At 25.7% G+C, this 18,358-nt stretch overlaps 1 protein-coding gene across 1 annotated transcript; it reads left to right on the top strand.

The window, feature by feature from the left end:
- Positions 1-16,433: 16,433 nt before the first annotated feature.
- Positions 16,434-18,040, top strand: LOC127261855 (uncharacterized). Its single transcript, XM_051290277.1, has 2 exons — positions 16,434-16,565; positions 17,043-18,040. The coding sequence occupies exon 2, from the start codon at positions 17,051-17,053 to the stop codon at positions 17,921-17,923; it is 873 nt and encodes a 290-aa protein (XP_051146234.1). The 5' UTR covers positions 16,434-16,565; positions 17,043-17,050; the 3' UTR covers positions 17,924-18,040.
- Positions 18,041-18,358: the final 318 nt, after the last annotated feature.

Genomic DNA, 18,358 nt, shown 5'->3' with positions numbered 1-18,358 from the left:
TGAGTCTATCCAAATTTATCAGCCTTAAAGTAGCCAATATCATTTCTTTATTTTTGTCATGGTTAAAAAACTATCATTTCATACAATCAATTCTTCGTCTACCATCGCCATGCAACATTCAGAAGTCCCGGACATATTCGTACATACTATAAAGACGATTAAGTTTGTTTTACAATAAGCTAGAAGGAGCAATTGAAATAAAAATGTTGTGTCCAAAGTGGATATATTAGTTGGGATGTAATTTTTTGCTGCTTAAAAAAAAAAAACGAATTATAAAAATTTGGAAAAAACATATGTATATTTCCATAGATGATTAAATATAAAGCGGACATAAACCGATTGTTCCAAAATCATAAAAAAAAAAAAAAATCGTCAAACTGGAATTAAAATTGTGATTAAGAATGTTCAATTTTGATTTAATCTTTCAACAAATCAAAATCGACAGTTTAAACCGCTTGAAAAAATCTAGACAAATTACGATAAATTGGGGTGTGATTGAAGTTGGTGTATTACTATAATTATAAATTTATCAGTATACAAATATTGTAATTAAGATTTTTTTAATTTATAAATTTAATGAATGTTTTGTTTTTTATTGTGTATATATTTAAAATAATTGAAACAAACAATATTAATAGAGACGATTTAATTAATCACAAAAATTGGGATATATCTATGACTTTATATTATTTTGTAACAAATAAAATTATTTTCACAAATAATTTAAAAAATTTTATAAATGTTTATATATATATAATAAATAAAGAACGAGTTATCAACCAGTAACATTGTTATTTAAGGCCTTTTGAATTAGTTTAAAAAATAAACAAGAAGCAAGTTGATTTGATATTTGGATAAATTTTTATAAAAGCAACTTTTTGACAAAAATAAATTTATTTGGATGTAATAAAATTAAAAATAATTTTAAACTATAAAAATTGTACTACTAACTGTTATTTTATTTTTTTTATTTTTGCTGATGAAATGTGGTCGTTCACCTATGAATGGCCATGGGTCTTATTTATTTTTTATTTTTTGGAAGAGATTCAAACTATTTAAGTAATTTATATTTATACTTGTAGTATTTTTTTAAAAAAAAATTATTTTTTTCAATTATTTAATTAAAAAAAGAAATGAATTAAAATGAAATGAAATGAGAAATGATAGAACAAGTGGTGTGTGGTTTTATTGTAAGATCAAAACGGTAATTTGGAAATTATGGGGTGTACTCAATTAGAATTTTAATGGAATTGTTTGGACTTTAAAAAGTTCAGTAGACTTTACTGGATTTACAAATTTTATAGAATCTATGTAGAGTTTAATTAATTTTGTGTTATGAAATTGTAGAGGCAAATAAGGACACAAGAACACAAAAATTTGATAACTCAGTTCGATCAGAATGATCTACGTCTAGGCGCTGCCAAGCCAAGAATTTTACTATAAAGTACGCAGACATATGTTAAAGTGAGAGTACATAGCCACTAATATCAAAATCATATCTCTAAATATAATATCTAAATCATATCCCTAAATTTTAGAATATAATCAGGCTTTATATCACAACATTTTGTTTATTGATTTATATGAATTTTGAAAATTTTGATTTGATTATTTATTGATTTATCTGAATTTCATTAAAATTTGTAATTTGTGGATTAAATATTTTTTTATTATTTTATATAATTTCAAATATATGAAATATATTTATCTTTAGGGAATAGTTGAAGCTGAAAGGGGGAAAAGTGAGCCATTGAAAGGTGACCAAAACACCATCACTTCCGACTACCCGAGCTAATGGTACATATCATATCATATCATATCATATTAATATATATAGGACAAGGCAATTTAATTCGTGCACTCTCGTAATTTTGAATTTTTTTAAATAATAATTCTGGATAATTAGTTAAAATTTGTTAGGATAACCACTAATCTAACAAAATACAGATTTATCGAGATAATAAATAACAAACATATGTATAAAATTAGGGTTTTGTATATCTATATATACCTAAGAGATTAAACCAAAATCACCCTAAGAAAAATTATTATGAGATTTTCGTCCAACAATGCGCAGGTTCGGAAAAACGGCGATCCTGCTTCATTGACCGTCGGATCCATAAAAAATTTTCAAGAAGTGTTCGTAATTCGTTGCGTTTTCAAATGAAGTGGATGATTTTTCACATAAAAAAATATCATTATCTCTTTTATATATTATTTATGCATATAATTTTTTATCCTTTCTTATATAGTGAAAATTTTATAATAAATTAAGATAAATTTTTGTAATTTATAAAAATTAGTATATTTTAATTTTAGTACTTTTATTTTTATTTTGTATGCATTATTATATTTGTTTTTTTTTGTTATTTTTATTTTTTACTAATCAATTCTTATTTATGTTTATTATATATATATTTTTTCTAATTAATTTGGTTTAAAATATTACTATTCTAATACGATTTTTTTTTTGTTGAAAATTTGTATTTTTATATTTAAATTTCGAGTTTTTTGTTGTTATCTAATATGATTTGTTAATAAATATTTTAATCCAACTTATATTTGATTTCACTTAAAATATAAATTTTGTAACTTATAATTTTTATTACTTAATATTCTCCAATATTTGTTAGTGTATTTGTTTTTTTGTTGATATATTGTTTAAAATTTCTTTTCAAACTGGCGATCAAAGATAAAATGCTATAAGAAAATCGAGATTTTTTTTATCGATAGATATGAATTTATCTCAAAATTTATTATAATTTTCATTTAATAAGATTGTAAATAAATATTTTAAATCTAACTTATGTTTGAATTTAAAATAATATATAAGTTTTATTCGATTTATAATTTACTTAATATTATTTGTTTATTTTTCTTTTTGTTACTATATATCATTTAGTATGTTGTTTGAACATTGTTCACTACTGAAAGCTAACAACTATATATAAATGACAACAAATTTCTTTTAAATTTATTTTGATTTTTAATTTAAAAGTGATTATGAATAATTATTTTTTTATCTGTATTATGTTTGAGTTTAAATTGTAATATATATTTATGAAATTTTGATTCGCTTATTTAATATTTTTTATTTGATTTAGTTACAGTATTTTTTATTTGTAGTTTATTTTTTATATAAATTAATTTTGACTATCTTCATATAAAGTTTTATTATCAAAATAAAATTTATTATGTAAAATATAAAAATTAAATTAATATAACAATTTCTATAATTACCCATAGCACGGGTATTAGACTAGTATATATATATATTTACCGTAAATTTTGGTAACTGCAAACGTTTTTTCTTTAATTTATTTTTTTTCGTGTGGATCCCACGTTTTTAAACACGGATTGCCGAATTAGCTATATGAGTGGATGCAATTTAGGGGTGGGCAAAAAAACCGAACCGTTGAACCGAACTGAATCGAATCGAATTTTTGATTAACCGAGCAAATTCGGTTCGAATACAAATACTGGATATTTGATATTTGCTCAGTTCGGTTCGGTTTCGATTTTTAGTATATTTTTCGGTTCGGTTAACCGAACCGAATATATTTATATATTTATGTTATTATATTTTAAAATTTATATTAATAATTATATTCGATTCGGTTTCGGTTCGATTACGGTTCGGTTTCGGTTCGGATATTTGAAATATTTGCAAATATTTTGATTTAATTAGAATTTTAATTATTTTTTAATTTCTGTTCGGTTCGAATTATTTGCGAATATTGCAAATATTTTCGGTTAATCGAAAATTCGGTTAACCGAAATTTTCGATTCGAATACGATTTACGATTTCAGATATTTGTTCGGTTCAGATATCAAATACCTGCATATTTGCAAATATCCGAACCGTGCCCACCCCTAATGCAATTAATTGGTCAAATTCTTATGCAATTAATTGGTCAAATTCTTCTATTAAATTTATTATATTGTTACTTCAGAAAATAAATATATATATATATTTCTATCCTTTTAAATACCTACAATTTTTTTTTTAGTTAATTTCAAATATTTTATAATATTTTGTAATAGAAAATAATTATTTCTATGTAAATATATATGATATTTTATTTTATTTTATCACTTAAATAAAAAATATATGTACTTCTTTTCTCATACTTTATTTAATTTTTAAATTATTATATTTAATACTATATACCTAAATTATCGTACCGAAATAAAATATTACACTATATTTGAAACTAAGAAAGTAATAGTAGTTTAATTTGAGCACATCGAACTATTAATTAGTGACAACACTTAATTCTGAACTATTAAAAAAGAAATTGTTGTCTAATTCTATTTTGATTTCAATTTATTGAAAAAATTATTAATGATTAATAGTATTATTCTATTTGTTTCAACTGAAAGTATTATTTTATTATAATTTTCATTCTTTCTATTAAATAATATCAATTTCTTATTATGTAAAAATAATTATACTAATATCAAAATATTATTTAATTTGTACATAAATTACAAATATATCACACGTTGCTCCGATTATCATACTGATTGAGTAAAATCAGCATTGAAGAAAATAACAAATATTGATATAACACATATTTAAATAGCACATTATGTTATTATATGTAGCAAAATATCTTCTAATTTCAACAAATTATATTATAATTTCAGCACAATAGTAATTTGATCTAATAAAAAAATGTCTATAAAAAAAAGTAACAAATAGTAATATAATATATAGCACATTATATGATACAATATATGTTATCTTTTTTACGATGATTTGCTAATTATTTCAAATTAATGTGCTACTTTAGTATTATGTTATATGTAGTGTGATATTTGCTAATTATTTTAGGTTACTTTATTGATTTGGTCAAATCAATGCGGTGCTGAGTTGACCAAATCAGTACTTTAACTGTTGTTCATTGCACATACAGTTAATATATATATAATATAAATGATGAAATATTATAATTATTTTATATTTCATCGATTAATAAAATATTATTATTTTTTAATTTATTATAAAATTTCAAATGACTCATTTGGATTGAAACGAAAGAATATTTTGGTTACTAAAGTACAAAAATGAAGGGAGTGTTTGGTTGGAAGATTCCACAGTGGATTTTAATATTTACTATTTTTTTTTATAAAAAATATTAGAGTTTGTTTGCCTAAGAATTTTTTATAACATGATTCCCAATATATATATATATATTATTTTCTCATAAAAATCAATATTCAATATAAATTATTATTATTTTTTATATTACCAACATGGTTTCTCCTTATATCTCGCATAAAAAAAATTTCTCAAATCAAAACACTAAACAAACAAACTTTAAATTAAATATTTATTTTTTATTTTTATTTTTATATTAATGATTAATTTTACATTTAAATCCTCAAATGACTCATTTAGATTGAAACCGAGGAAGTATTTTGGTTATTTTCAGGGTAAAAAAAAATACCAAAAATAAAGGGAGTGTTTGGTTAGGGTATTCTACACTGGATTTTAATATTCATTATTTTTTAAAAAAGTTTATTAAATTAAATATTTATTTTTTATTTTATAATTATATTAAAAACTAATTTTATATTCAAAATATCAAATTAATATATATATATTTATATCAAATAATACAATTACTCAAATTCAAATTTTATAGTATTCAAAACTCAAACCCGAAACCAAACACACCCAATATAACCAAAAAAAAAAAAAAGAATATTTGTAAATGAAATAATAATAATAATAATAATAATAATAATAATAATAATAATAAAACTGACCACACATTTAGATGACATAAGAGTAATATCTAAATGGTAGTAATAGGTATTTTTTGTGTGTGGAGATTTTTTGTTCTTAAATTTTAATTTATTGTAATGATATTTATTTAAATAAATATAAATTTAAAAATATTTTAATATATAATACGGTCACATTGACTAAGAAAAAATAAAATATACATTTTTTATATTTTCATAAAAAAATTTAAATCTAATACTTTACCCAAATTAAATAAGTTATAATAATTTTTTTAATTTGTAATGATTTCTTAGTTTTTATTGCTCTATCAATTATTTTTAATTTGTAATGAATTCATATGTTATGGATATAAGATACAAATTTTTAGCAAAATTGTTCTATATTAAATACGATTTATTGCACAAACAAATTAATCAAATAATTAATTTATCAATTTGGCCGTGCATAGCACGGTTGTCCACTAATATGTAAAATGCTTTCAGCTTTATCTGTTTCTGACACAAATACTACACTATACACACATACATACATATATTTATATCTATATATCTTTTTTAATTTAATACTCCCTCCGTCCCAAAAAAATATGTTCATGTTACTGTAGACACAGGAATTTAGGAGGAGTATAATTAGTAAATAATTAAAAATATATTAGTAAAAATAATTATCATATAATAAAAATAATTATAGATTAAGATTAAGATAATTGATTAGTATAATTAAAGTTAAAAAAATTATAAAATAAATTTTTAAAAATAAGATTAAAATGTATAATTATTTTCCAAAAAAGGAAAGTAACAAAATAAGTGGGATGAACGAAAATGAAAAGATGGACATAAGAAGTGGGACGGAGAAAGTATATTAGATGGGCGTGCCATTAATTTAATTTAATTTAATCATAACTGTGGTTGAAAAAAAGAAACAAACAATTTTTTTTTCTCTTCTCTCTTTCTCTCTCTTCTATTTTTCTTATAATTGGATTGGATTATCTAATCGGTAAGTACTCCATCCGTTCATTAAAATTAATTCATTTAAGTTCGATACAAAGATTAAAAAAAATGAATATTTCATAAAAAAAGATAAAAGTGAAAAGGGAATTGCGGATACTTTAAAAAATTAGTACAATAAAGTTATTGCTATATATTGTAAACTAGCTTATTATGCGTCCTATGCACGAATAATTATAAAGATTGTGATATTAATCTAATTTTTATATTTTAAATAATAAATTTTATTTTGATAATAAAATTTTATATGAAGATAGTCAAAATTAATTTATATAAAAATAAAGTACAAATAAAAAATACGGTAATTAAATCAAATAAAAAATATTAAGTAAGTGAATCAAAATTTCATAAATATATATTACAATTTAAACTCAAACATAATAGAGATGAAAAAAATAATTATTTATAATCACTTAAATTAAAAATCAAAATAAATTTGAAAGAAATTTGTTGTCATTTATATATAGTTGTTAGCTTTCAGTAGTGAACAATTTCAAACAACATACTAAATAATATATATAGTAACGAAAAGAAAAACAAACATATAATATTAAGTAAATTATAAATCAAATAAAACTTATATATCATTTTAAATTCAAAACTAAGTTAGATTTAAAATATTTATTTACAATCTTATTAAATAAAAATTATAATAAATTCTGAAATAAATTCATATCTATCTATAAAAAAAATCTCAGATTTTCTTATAGCATTTTGTCTTTTATCGCCAGTTTGAAAAGAAATTTTAAATAATATATCAACAAAAAACAAATACACTAACAAATATGGAGAATATTAAGTAATAAAAATTATAAATTACAAAATTTATATTTCAAGTTAAATCAAATATAAGTCGGATTAAAATATTTATTAACAAATTATATTAAATAACAACAAAAGACTCGAAATTTGAATATAATAATTTCAATTTTTCAAAAAAAAATCGTATTAGAATAATAATATTTTAAACCAAATTAATTAGAAAAAGAATATATAGAATAAAAATAAATAAGAATTGATTAGTAAAAAATAAAAATAACAAAAAAACAAATAAAATAATGCATAAAAAATAAAAATAAAAGTACTAAAATTAAAATATAGTAATTTTTATAAATTACTAAAATTTATTATAAAATTTTCACTATATAAAAAATGATAAAAAAACTATATGCATAAATAATATATAAAAGAGATAATGATATTCTTTTATGTGGAAAATAATCCACTTCATTTGAACGATAACAAATTATATGCGTAAATAAAATACGAAAAAAATAATCACGTGAAAACACTTCAAGGTAAAAAATAAATAAATAAAAAATCACGCGTTGTCCAAACCAAAAGTAGAAAATTCACAATAATAAAAATAAAATATAAGAGTTTTTAAGAGTACATATAAACATGCTCAATCATCGTTAAATCAACCAACAAAAACCACATATTTAAGAAAAATAAAGATAAAAAAAAAAACAAACCTAAAAACTTTGTCATTCTGGTCGAACTACATGTATCAAACCAATAATTCCAACATTTGAATACGCAACGAATTACGAACACTTCTTGAAAATTTCCGATGGATCCGACGGTCAATGAAGCAGGATCGCCGTTTTTCTAAACCTGCGCAGTGGTGGACGAAAATCTCATAATAAGTTTTGTTAGGGCGATTTTGGCTTAATCTCTTAGATATATATAGATATACAAAACCCTAATTTTATACATATATTTGTTATTTATTATCTCGATAAATTTGGATTTTGTTAGATTAGTGATGGCTAAAAATGTGTGCGTGTGTGTTTACGCAATTCATTGGAAAATTTATATTTGAAAATCAGTGAGTGAAAATTTATAGAAAATTATCAGATATAGTAATTTTTGTGGTTGTAGACCCTGAGTAGTCATCACAATTATTTATACTCTTTTTACTGGTGAGTTTCAAGGTCGAACACAATGATTTTAAGTCATGAATTTCAGCGGTGAAAATCTTGAAAAAGCGACGAAAATATGCAGGAAGGGATCCGCTTGCAGCGGATCCAAAAGCTAGGCTATATAAAACGGTAAGTAAAGCGATAAAAAATGGTGTGAGCGGAAGTGAGCGAAGCGAGGGCGGAAGATGAAGTGCCAGCGGTAACCAGATGATCGGGACGTGAGCGGAAGTGGGGACCAGATGAACGGGACATGGATGAATGGCGGTTACCGAGTGAACGAGACATGAGTGAGCGGCACATTATATATATACATATGTATATATATACATAAGCGACCGAGAGTGAAGGAGAGATGTTGTGTCTGAACTGTGCGTTACTAAATGGATAGATTTCCCTGGAGGCAATGAGCGAGCGATGCCGTTGTGTTATCGGAAATATATGTATTTTACGGAAGCGGTGAGAAGGAAGTAGTGTAATTATGTAAACTGAATATAAAGAATTCATAACACTGGAATTTTTTATCTTAAGGGATTTACGACAAGACTTCAATGACACCCAGATTCAAGATATTATAAGAAAGAAACTCTACTGTCACTAGAAATCTCTGCGACCTAATAGACCACCGCCTATGTCCCGTTAATTTCCCAAAATCTGCCTCATTAGTGGCTTTACCCTTCTGTTACCTCTTTTTAATCAAAATTGAATTCAGAACAGCAGTTAAGCAGGTCGACAAGGCTCCCGCGTACTTAACTACATTGAACTACCTTGAGACCGCTTTTGGCGCATAACAAGGCTCAAATAATCAATTCTTCTTTAGCTCTAAACCATTGGAATGAAATTCTCTAAATTCAAACTTTATATAAGTGTGTAAAAATATGGGCGAAATGAGGATGAAGAACTGAATGATATTTCATTATCTACTACGAAAGCACGAAAAGACTAAAGTTACAAAGCTGTAAACGAAAACAGTAATCTAATCTAAGAAAGCTGTAAAGACTTGGCCAAGGGAGAAGGAAAACTCCTACTCCCTTGGCCATTCCTGTGGAGAATTCCCTTACAGGGTTGGAGCTCTCGAAAAACAAGAATACGATTTTGCTTGAGAAGTACTTGCTAAGAGTGTTTTCAATCGAAGTATCGATCCTTTTACATAAAGATATCTGGCCCTATTTATAGCAGGTGAAACGGGACAGTTGCAATAAGTTGTTAGGCAGTTCCAACCGCTGGGCAGTTAGGCGGTTACTTGTAGTTATTCTGTTGAAGCAGTTGCTGGTCATAACTCCCAGGGCGCTTGCTTTGATTGCACTGAACTGTAAGGGCGCAAATCTTCCTCGCTTTCCGAAGAGCTGGAGGGCATCAGCGCAGCTAGGCTCGCTTGTGCTGGCTGGAAATGGAATGGCTGTACCGCTGCAGTTGGAATACTTAGTTGGAATCTGGTGATAATCTGCAGCAGTGGGTGTCTGGGCTATCGCTTGCAAGCGGGAGAGGCTGTCGCTTGCGGGTGGTGAAGGTTGCCGCTTGCCTCTCATGCCTTAGTATTCTCCAGGATGTATTCTGGGCGCTTGCGAGCGAAGGTGGCTGTCGCTTGTGGCGTCTGCCTTAACTTTTCTGGCACCAGATTACCGCTTAAAAAGGGCAAAAATCGTTAATAATCTCAACAACGAATTCTGGATCATGCCAAGCGATATATATCAATAATGTATGCCATTAATGAGTCATTGTGATGATTTTTATACAAAAATTCGAGTAATACACAATTTTGTCAAGCTAAGAATATGCTCCTATTTGGAGTTATCAATTAGTGGTTATCCTAACAAATTTTAACTAATTATCCAGACTTATTATTTGAAAAAAAAATTCCAAAATTACGAGAGTGCACGAATTAAATTGCCTTGTCCTATATATATATTAATATGATATGTATTGAATGAAGGGTAATAATAAAATATTGAATTTTTCAAAAATTAATGCTCCCTTCGTCACGCGAAATTAGTAACGTTTCTTTTTGGCGCGGAGTTTAAGAAAATTTGGTTTATATAGTTAATTAGTGTGATTAGTTAATGTAATACATGTAATAAAAAATTATTTTAACTATTTTTATTTGATAAAGTATTGAAATAAAAGTTGAAATATTTTTTAATTTAATTTTATTTTATTTAAAATTTAATGTTTTATTTATTGAAATTGTTTTATTTTTTTAAAAAATATTATTATATTGATTGTAAATTATGCAATTAGATAAAAAAATAATTGTAATAATTTAAGTACAAAAATAACAGCCGTAATACTAAAATTTTTAATATAAACAAAATATCAAATTTTTCGAATTTGATTGTTGGTAGGGATAATTCGATATTATATACCAAAAAATTTATAACACATATTTTATATGTCGTACCAAAATTTTTAGAATTCTATTCTATCGTAATGAGATATTGTATCAATAATTTGGTATACCTATATGAAAAAATACTGAATTACAGAAATAACACATATCATACTAAACAATACTGAAAATGCCAAATTTCAGTATACCGAATTTTTTTTTTGTATAGTATATGATTTTTTTTTAATATACCAAAAAATTCGGTTCGGTATACAATATGGTTCGGTATTATCGTAATACAATATCGAGTCATTTCTAATCGAATTACATGTATGGTATCAGAATATAATATTTTACACTAAAATAGAAAAATTATAAATAATTTTACAATTTTAATTCATATTAGAAAATTAATTATTTTAGTACCAATATACTAAATTATTGATATAGACCGATATATCAAATACTAAAATATCAAATTGTATTGATATTTTCGGTATATATTATACCAACAATGCTAAAAGTATATGCAATTGCCGTATTGAAAATATTCGTTAAGGTATCATACCATATAAAAATTTACGATATACAATAATTTTAACACTTTAGTATTTTTTCATACGGTATCTATTATTTGAGCAAATTGATATTTTTCACTATTAATAATAGTAATAAATGAATTTTTTAATAAAATATAAAATCAAATTCTAAATCAAATCTCATTATTAACTAATTTTCAATTATAAAATATCAAATCAAATATTTTTTATATTATATTAAAAATTAATTAAAAATTTTAGACATCACATAAACACTTATTTATATTATATTGAATATTTATTATTTTTATTATTCAAAATTCTAGCTCTACTTTTAAATGTAGAATAAAACAAACAATAAAAGTTAGGAGTAGTAGTAATTGAATAAAATATAGTTAAATTTGTAATTGTAATTAGTATTTACTAATTATTACTATATTAGGAAATATAACTAATTTTGCGGGACGGCCAAAAAGGAAATGTAGACTAATTTCACGGGAAGTCGGAATAATTAGCTAAATTTAGAGGACAAACTAAACAAAAAAAAAAAAACAAGAATAAATTGAATGAACAAAGAGAGTACTATTTTCTTTCCAAAATTTGAATTTGTTTACTTAGTGTTTTGATTTGATTTTTTGTTTGATATTAAATATAAAAATTGTATCGTTAATATAAAAGATAATATTTTATATTGCATATTAACTTTTTATAATTTATATTTATTTTATTATATATAATTTTATTAAAAAATAATCACATCAAAATTTATTTTTTTCAGCCTTATAACAAATTAATTTACATCCACCATAATGTGAAAATAAAAAATCTTACAACCAAGCACAATTAAAAAAAAAAATAAAAAAAATTCAGACTCTCAAAATATCTCAAAACGCAAAATAAAAATCAACTCTCAAAATATATAATATGACCGCAATTTAAGTTGGCCGTTTGCATATTCAATCTTTTCCAAAACTAGCTATTGTAATTTTTTTTTTTTTTTTTTTTTTTTAAATGTTAAGGTTGCCGGGTTGTGTTTTTCAAACATGTAGAATATAAAAAAAATCTATTAAAAATTAATTAACAAATAGGATAAATTGAAAAAAATAATAGTAAATTAATTATTATTTATTAAACTAAGACCAATAAAATTGTAAATTAATAAAATTATTTATTATAAATAAATTATTCATATATTTAACAAACCTACCTATAGAAAAGTATTATTTCTATTTTTTAATCATGGATGAAATATTATTTTTAAATTTACTAAAAAATAGAAAAATACATTCCATTATGATGAAGAGTGTTGAATATGGAGAGCTCCCAAAGTACAATGCTTTTGAGTGTAATGTACACCGAAACTATAAAATTGAATTTGTAAAACACAATTTTAAAACGTGGTTGTCGGGTGGGTATAACTTATTCAATATCCTGATATGAACATAATTGAGTTTATATTCCTATTCACGGTCGTATTCGAACACATGGTCTTCCTACACGTGTTTTGAACACCGCAATGTTACCTAACAATTGTCATGTTCACTTTTTATCAAATTATCGATATATATTTATAATTTAATAAATATATATATAACATTATTAATATATAATAATTAAAATTTAATATTTGAAAAAATAATTAAAAAAGTACTCCCTCCGTCCTAGGTAATTTGGACGTGTTACTGTAGACACGAGAATTTAAGTAAAGTATGATTAGTAAGTAATTAAGAAGTGTATTAGTAAAAATAATTATTGTATAGTAAAAATAATTATAGATTAAGATTAAGATAACTAAATACTTTAATTTAGATTAAAAAATTATAAAATATAAAGTTTAAAATGCAATTAAAGTGTATAATTATATTTTCAAAAAAGGAAAATACAAGTTATGTGGGACGGACGAAAATAGAAAATAGGGACAAATTATGTGGGACGGAGGGAGTATATAATTAATGTATATTTTTAATAATAATCATTATATATTTCAAAATATATAATAAAAGTTATAAAATAATTGTATTTTATAATACTTTAAAATTTTAAAGATAAACATTTTTTTATTTCCTTTTTAATATTTTAACTAGAAAAATTTTCTAACAATGTCGATGGTTTATATATTAATTTCATTGATAATTATAATTTTTTCAGTTAAAAATCAATTATTTTAAAATAATATTTATATTTTTACTCTAATTAGGCCATATTTGATTCACGAACTTGGTAGGATTCTACATAATAAGATTTTAAAATCTTAATGAATTCATATTTGATTACAAAATAGGTGATGAAATTATGAGGATTTTTTAATGATAAATTACTTTAAAATCTCATTCTAATTACATTTCAATTTTTACTATTATACCTTCTTGTCCAATAAAGAAAACTCCATCTTTTTTTTTTCTTTTTAATCATATATATATTTAAACCATATTTAGTTGGTTTTATAAAATATAATATTTAATATAAACATACTACTGCAAGACATACATTTATTTATAATTATATTCAATTATATTACTAATGATATTTTAAATAAATTAATAATTTTAAAATTATTTAATTAATGTGTATGATGTCTAAGTTACATTTATTTTTTGTCTTTCTCTTAATTTGTACTACATTTTAATATAATAAATTTAATTGCAAAAAATAAATATTAACTCTAGAGATATATATGTAGTATTTTTAATACATGTTAAAATTTTTTACTACATCAACTCTATTTGATAAAAAAATAAAAGATAAATATACAAGTTTAATTTATATCAATTAAAATATAAAAAAGTAAATACTCCAATTTATCTGTAAAACAAATTAGATTTGAAATTTATAAATCTTCCCTAATTTTAGCAGGTGATAATAAGATTTTAAATCCTATCAAAATAAAAAACAATGCGTGCTCCTAAAAACTATTAACACATGATTTGTTAGGGTTAACAAATAGGAATGTCAACGGGGGCGGGTTCGGGGCGGGTTTTGCAGGCTCCGGGACCCGCCCCGCTAGAAAATATTAGGATCCAAGATCCGCTCCGCCCTATTTCAACTCGGCCTTAGGATCCGTTCCATCCCGATCCTCCGGGTTCGGGGTCAACCGGACAAACCCGTTTTAATTTTTAAGAAAATAATAAAATAAAATATTTTAAAAATAATTTAATATTAAAAAACATATGCGTCAAAGTACCAAAAGTTTATAGTTCTAAACATAAAAACAATCAAATAGTGATGATAGTTCGAAGTAATGGCGGTCGGCAGTAATCCCAATTATAAAGAGAATTTTACTATTTGAATTTTACCAGAAGAAACTTTTAGGGTCTATTTCTTTAAGAAAGTTTTCCCAAATTTTACTATTTGAATTTTGCATTTTCAAAAAAAATATATTTTTCTTCTCACAAAACATCTCATTAACATTATTTTCATACCTAACTCAAACTAATTTTTTTTCAAACTCATCAAAAGGAACACACCCTAGATTACGGCCATTGTGGTAATCAATGACAGGATCCACAAAGCTAAATGAACATACATAATTAAAAAACATATTACCAAACAATAATTTATTATTCTATACCTTTTCCAATGCATCACCATCCTTTATATTCATATTTCCTGATTCCACTTAAAAACGCCTAAAATTAATGTCAAAAGGATAGCATAGAGTACTCACACAAATCATCATCATCGTACAAATCCAAATCAATAAACATACACTACAAAACAAACAATTAATATATAGATTCGAAATATATATTATTAATTACTAATTATTTAACTAAAAAAAAGACATATAAAAGTGTGTTTAAACACTCTCTAGAGCAGATTCTTCTTGTGATCTGAAATACAATAAAACGAGGGAGACGGATACAACAATAAGAGGCGACCACAAAAGTACACTCAAAATCCACAAAATAGTAATCGGCCACCTCAGGTGTCCGAAGTCGAATGGAAACGAAGCCACGTATCCGTTAAGCGAGATCCATACCAAGACCATACCAAACAGTTCGGCTGCATTGCCCAAGCGGTTGCTCTTCTCCCGGAACAAATTGATTAACGTGCCGCCGGTGACTAGTCCCACCATTGCCGCCGCTTCCACCACTCCCATCTTCTTCATCGCCACCGCTCTAACCACTTCAAATATCACCATCATTATCGACCAAGTCAACATCACCTTTTCCAATCCATTCTTGCGCACAGACACCACCACCCCATCCGCGAACGACACTGACTTGCCTTCAACTACCTCCATCGACAAATTGGGGAAGAAGAATAAAAGAAGTTCTGAAACCCTAAACCCTGTGTGGTTGTAACGGGGGTTTGAATTTTTCTTTTTTTTTTTTTTTAAATTGAATAATTATATGATGATGTATAAATATAGCATATTTTGATTAGATATTTTAAAAAAGATATAATCGAACTAGTGGAAAGAGTATCCGATTATATTTTTATTAATTGGATATAAAATTATTTTTATTATTTATATATTATTATTTGTATTTTAATTTTATACATTTAATTTATTTTTAATTTAAAATTTCTTTATATTATATACTCAAATAAATATAATAAATTTGTACTACAATTTAATATAATAAATTTAACTGCAAAAACTAAATATAAACTCTAGAGATGAATATGTAGTATTTTTAATACTTATTAAAAAAATATTTACTGCAACAACTCAATTTGATAAAAAAAATATATATATATACAAGTTTAATTTATATCAATTAAAATATAAATAATTTAAATACTTCAATTTATCTGTAAAACAAATTAGAATTGAAATTTATAAATCTTACATAATTTTAGCATGTGATGATAAGATTTCAAATCCTATCAAACTAAAAAACAATGCGTGCCCCTAAAAACACTATTAACACATGATTTGTTAGGGTTCGCAATTTCTCTCCTCCTCAATCGACAGCACCAAAGCAGCCGCCGTACAACGCCACCGCTGTGCTCTGCCCAGCCGCCGACCGTCGCCCAAGCACCTTCGTCCATGACCAGTCCAGCAAATTGGTAGTATCTGAAACCCTAAATTTTAATGGTTGGAGTCGTGAGATTGATAATTTGGACGATAAATTAAACCTTAATTTGTTGAAGCTGTATTTACATGTACAAACAATCCATTGATTCATACCAGAGTTTAATTGAATCAATCTTTTAGGATATTTTACTGTTTTGGGTTAGGCTCTTGGATAGTTGGGTTGCAATTTCAACTCTTGCACAGAACACTAGAAGCTTCAGCGTTTTGTTCTGCAAGCGTAATTATTATATCTATTTCTGTGAGAGTGTTTTAATTGTTTGTTTTTTATGGAATTATACTTGAATTACATTGCATCTACTATGTGACCCTTAAATTATTATATCTACTTCTATGAGAGTGTTCTAATTGTTTGTTTTGAAGATTAATCGATAGGCTTTAGAATTTTCAATTACGGCTGTTTGGTAATTATTTTTGTATATGCATGTTATTGATGTGCATTCTTTTCGCAGCAAAGAAGATGACAAAGAAGATGAGTCAGAGGACTTGTCTACCTCTGCCCGATCCAATCGTAGCGGGCATACGTAAACACAACGTCGGAGTGTTTACGTTCAACGCCTTAGTAGTGTGCGTATTTTCATTCTTCCTGACCTGGAAGAAACATAAGCTCACACCCATAGATTTATTGTTGGTGATTGGCTTGCTTTTCGGGAATGGCCTGCTATTTTGCGCTACCATATTGCGAGAGAGATGCCATTATTTTTTAGAGATGGTAGATGTCTTGGCACTGGGCACCATTTGGTCTATTTATATTGGTTTGTTCAGTCGAACTATACTTGGACACTGGCGGTACAAAGTTCCACTTTGTATTGCGATTGGATGCATATGGCTCGTGCCGATCTATATTATTGGTTATCGTTTTTGTCAAATGATTTTTTGGATTTATACGATGATCTCGCAGCACAACCAGCAGAAACACCTGCACAACAAGCAGCAGCAGCACAACCAACAATACAACCAGCACCACCAACGGTCACCTCCAGCTCTAACCCCCGATGCAGCAGCTGCACCAGCAACAGCACAAATAGAAATGCGTCAGTTGTTGGAGGAGATAGATCGGGTGCAGGAGCCGATAAATCAGCAGATTTATGGGATAAATCAGCAGATTTGTGGGGTGCAGGAGGGGATAAATCAGCAGATTTGTGGGGTAAATCAGCAGATTTGTGGGGTGCAAGAGGGGATGAATCAGCTGATGGATCCGGTGCAGGAGCGGATGGATCGGGCGCTGCTGCTGCAGGAGCGGAAGCCTCCGTCTGACCCCCCGCCTACCCCCGATGAAGTAGCTGCACCAGCAACAGCAGGTGACTCGCCAAAACCAGAAAGAGTTAGATAAATAGTATATTTTTATTTTTAAAATTGTCATAATTTTGCATAGTTAGTTAAGATAATTTTATCCAAATTTTGACTGATGTAAGAATAAAAAGGAATTAAGATTTGGATAGAGAAGAAAAATAATATATATTATATAATTAATCAAGTTTTTTATTTTTTATTTTTTATTTTTTTTAATGTCATACCATCCTTGAAATAATTACAAAAAAAAAATTATAAATTACTATTAAGTATTTTATATGTCAAACTCCGCCCTTTGTAATATTTAAGCAATCTTAATTTTATAAAACACACGAGGCGAATATATTACACAACCTAAAGCTTCAAAAACACAGTCCGGCAACCTTAACATTTAAAAAAGAAAAAAATGGAGAAAAATTACAATAGCTCACGTGGAAAATATTGAATAGGCAAACCGCCAACTTAACCCCTTGTA

Source organism: Andrographis paniculata, unplaced genomic scaffold (genome assembly GCF_009805555.1).
Source record: "Andrographis paniculata isolate CXL003 unplaced genomic scaffold, ASM980555v1 Contig64END, whole genome shotgun sequence".
Lineage (NCBI taxonomy): Eukaryota > Viridiplantae > Streptophyta > Magnoliopsida > Lamiales > Acanthaceae > Andrographis > Andrographis paniculata.
The sequence above is the reverse complement of the archived record's forward strand: the minus strand, read 5'-3'. Positions and strand labels throughout refer to the sequence as shown.